Raw genomic sequence first — 3,691 nt, forward strand, 5'->3', positions numbered from 1 at the left:
CATTTTCATTCCCGTTCTGTGGATGAAGAAACTGAGGCAGAGAGGAGGTGCGTCTCCGGGCACAGGGCGGGGTCCGCACGGCACCCTGACTTCCCGATGGGGGACAGCCGGAGGGCTGGCCGGGCTCGGGCTGCCCCGGGGCCCGGGCCACGGCACCTGCGGCTCCAGCGGCCGACGTACCATCTCCACGTTCTCCCTCGTGAGCTTCTTGAGCTTCTCCTCCATCCGCTGGATGCTCTGCAGCAGGTCCTCGTTCTTCTTGCTCATCCTCTTGTTCTTCTCCACCAGCGGCTTCAGCTGCACCTCGGTCTCGCGGGAGCGTTTCAGCTGCGGGCAGAGGGCAGCGCGGGCGGCCGTGAGCCATGAACGGCACACCTTCCTCGGGACTGAGCGCCAGACGGGCCCGCAGACACGGGGCTTCCGACCCGGACCCAGTGAGCCTCAGAGGGCCTGGGTGACGGGAGAGGAGCCCAGCGGGGGCCCCCGGATCTGCCCCAGGGCACCCTGCCGGCCAGCGGTCTGTGCTGTGTCCATTAGGCTACACTTCTAGAGGTCATGGGTCACATGCATAAAGGTCAATCCCACTACCTATAGGAATCCCCAAGTTCAGACCTCAGAAGGCTCCACCCTCTGCAGACAACAGACAAGCCCTGGGTGCCTGTGTGGCAGACAGCACTAGGGATGGAGCGCTCTGTAGTCAGGTCTGCATTCTAGAACAATCTGCCTCTCCAACTGCTGTGTGGAGGCCAATCTAGCGAGGCAGAGACTTTTGGGGGGATGGGGAGCAGGGACTGGGGAGCCTGCATGATTAGGGGTGCCCCCCTTTTCCTTCTGAGCAGCGTCCTGGCTGACACGTTTTCCAGCTGCAGGACACTGGCCCAGTTCTCAGCCTCAGTTTCCTCATCTATAAAATGGGGATTTGCCATGTGTCCAACCAGTAGGAGGTCCTTCCGGGCCTTCTCTCTCATTCGACCTTCGCTACACATCTAGGAGCGGGCCCCATCCCTGTCCTCATGCCACAGACAGAGATCCTGTCCCCAAAAAGGTGGGCGATGTGCTCAAGGTCACACAGAAAGTGCTAGAACCAAGAGCTGAACACAGGGACTGACTTAGATGCCTGCTTTTAGTCACCAGGCTGCGAAAGTTAAGACACAACCCTCCCCTGGTGCCCCTCAAAATACAAAATGTAGCTGTGACCTGCACATTCCATTTCCAGAGGCCCACCCCACAGAATGAAGGCCCAGTGAGTAAAGGGGAAATGTGTCATCTGTGTGGCATTGTTTATAACAGCAAAGAAGCCTGAACAGCCAGAACCTCCTGGCAGGAGAGGCTGGGTACGCCATGCTGTGTCCACACGGTGGAGTACAATGCAGCCATCAAAAAGATGAAGGCAGCCCGACTGGTGGGGCTCAGTGGTTGAGCATCAACCTATGAACCAGGAGGTCACGGATTGATTCCCAGTCCGGGCATATGCCGGGGTTGCAGGCTCAGTCCCTGGTTGTGGGGGGAGGGGGAGGGTGTGCAGGAGGCAACCGATCAATGGTTCTCTCTCATCGCTGATGTTTCTGTCTTTCTCTCTGACACTTAACACTTTTCAACTCCCATGGTTTTCAAATATTATGGATACACTTACTTTCATAATAAAATGTAGAATAAACAGAAGTGTTATGCAGTGTTTTTCAGGCAGTTTGTGGGTTGACTATGCTACAGAAAAATCAGGTTAGCTCTTTATCCAAAAAATGTAAAGGTAGTTAAGAAATTGCTATTTTTAGTAGAGATTTATTCCTTAATCAAAAATCCATGTTCATAATATTTAAATTAGAAATAGGCCACCTTTGATGCAAAAAAAAGTAAATAGGTAAGCAAAAGATAAAAGCTATCTGTAATCACACCCCTAAAGCAATTCCCAGTGCCCAGGGTGACAATACATTTTTGTTCTAGAAACTGTCCTTCGTCCTATGAACCAATGTTTCTGGCAATTAAACATGATCAGTACTGGTCATGCTTTGTTTGTTTTTTGTTTGTTTGTTTTTTAATCCTCACCCAAGAATATGTTTCCATGTGTTTTTAGACAGAGTGGAAAGAAAGGGGAGAGACAGAGAGAGAGAAACATTGATGTAAGAGAGACACATCAATTGGTGTGTCTCCCCAACATGCCCCAACTGGGGCAGGAGATCAGGCCTGCAACCAAGGCATGTGCCCTTGACTGGAATCGAACCCGGGACCCTTCAGTCCAAGGGCTGATGCTCCAACCACTGAGCCTAACAGGCCAGGGCGGCACCGTCATTCCTAACGGCTGCGTACAATCATTGTGTGAGTGTTCCCTGGTCGCTCTGACCCACACTGGAGCGCCAAACAGTGGGGCGTTTTGTTTCGCTTCTGGTTGCTGTTACAAACCACACCCGTGAGCATCCTCTCCACACCTCTCTTGGAACTTCTCCGACAGTCGCCAAGGAAAACCCCTGCAGGGGCAAAGGGCAGGGACAGGCTTCGAGGTGAGTGTGTGCCGGATGTTCGACCACAGATAAATGAGGAAGTGCAGAGAGCCGGAGGCTCCGCGTTAGCTTCCTGCCAAGCCAGCTTCGCGGTCCCCCCTCCGTCTCTGGGGCCGGTTACCAGTTCATTCCTCTCATCTGCCAGGAGGGTGTTTCTGTCTTCCAGCTTCCGGATCACCGAGTTCAGTTCCGCAATTTTCAGTTGAAACCGCCTCACGTCTCGCTCATCCATGTGTTGATCCTAAAAGATACGAGTGCACATTGAAGAGGCAGGAGTGACTCGGGGCGCTCCAGGGACCACCTTCTTAGAGAACTCACAGCGTCTCGGCGAGCTAGCCCCCAGCGGCACCAGACCCCATTGGGGTTCCAGGAGTCCAACCCCTCTGCCAGCAACTTGCAGAAAGACTTCCTACCAAACCCACCCATGGCTCCCACACACCCGACCTGGTCTCTGGGGACCTCCGGGTTGGGGCCCCTGCCCACTCTGTGCCCTGACTGCCCTGGCGAGGGTGCCAGCACTCCGCAAACACGCACGAGACGCGGGGATAGTGAGTGAGTGAACGAATGGACGGACGGACGGATGCTGCTGCAGCTGCTGCGCCTGGTAAGCACCACGCTGCCGCCCCAGATGCCCGTCTGTGGCTGCGCCCCTCCTCATGTCCTGCTTTGGCTGGGCCCCTCTGTGCTCTCACGGCACAGCCTGCACTGCACTGACGTATTCACTTCTTTTTTTTTCTTTTTTCCTCACCTGAGAATATTTTGCCATTGATTTTTTTTTTTAGAGAGAGTGGAGGAGATGCAGTGGGGAGGAGGGAGGGGGAGGGAGAGGAAGGAGGGGGGGAGAGAGGGAGAGAGAGCGAGAAACATCCATGTAAGAGAGATGCATCGATTGGTTGCTTCCTGCATGTGCCCTGACTGGGGCCAGGGATCGAGCTTGCAACTGAGGTACATGCTCTTGACCAGGAACCAAACCCACGACCCTTCGGTCCATGGGCCAACGCTCAAACCACTGACCCAAACCGACGGGGCCTGATGTCTTCATTTCTTTCTTTTCACCTGGAGGCAGGTGAAGACCCCTGGAGGCAAAGCCGCCGCGGCCCACCCCTCCGCTCCCAGTGCCACGCAGAAGGAGTGTCAGCCGGTTTGGGGAGGAAGGGCTGAGAGGGATGGGAGGATGGGCAGGTGGGTGGAAGGAG

At 54.9% G+C, this 3,691-nt stretch overlaps 1 protein-coding gene across 1 annotated transcript in view; it reads right to left on the reverse strand.

The window, feature by feature from the left end:
- Positions 1-3,691, reverse strand: part of JAKMIP1 (janus kinase and microtubule interacting protein 1) — a 34,322-nt gene that overhangs the window by 12,270 nt on the left and 18,361 nt on the right. Inside the window, exons 4-5 of the mRNA XM_015565789.1 lie at positions 2,617-2,736; positions 181-327 (exon numbers count right to left, since the gene is read on the reverse strand). Of these exons, the coding sequence (XP_015421275.1) occupies positions 181-327; positions 2,617-2,736 (267 nt within the window). The remainder of the gene's footprint in view (positions 1-180; positions 328-2,616; positions 2,737-3,691) is intronic.

The sequence above is a fragment of the Myotis davidii genome, unplaced genomic scaffold (genome assembly GCF_000327345.1).
Source record: "Myotis davidii unplaced genomic scaffold, ASM32734v1 scaffold960, whole genome shotgun sequence".
In the NCBI taxonomy this organism is placed as follows: Eukaryota; Metazoa; Chordata; class Mammalia; order Chiroptera; family Vespertilionidae; genus Myotis; species Myotis davidii.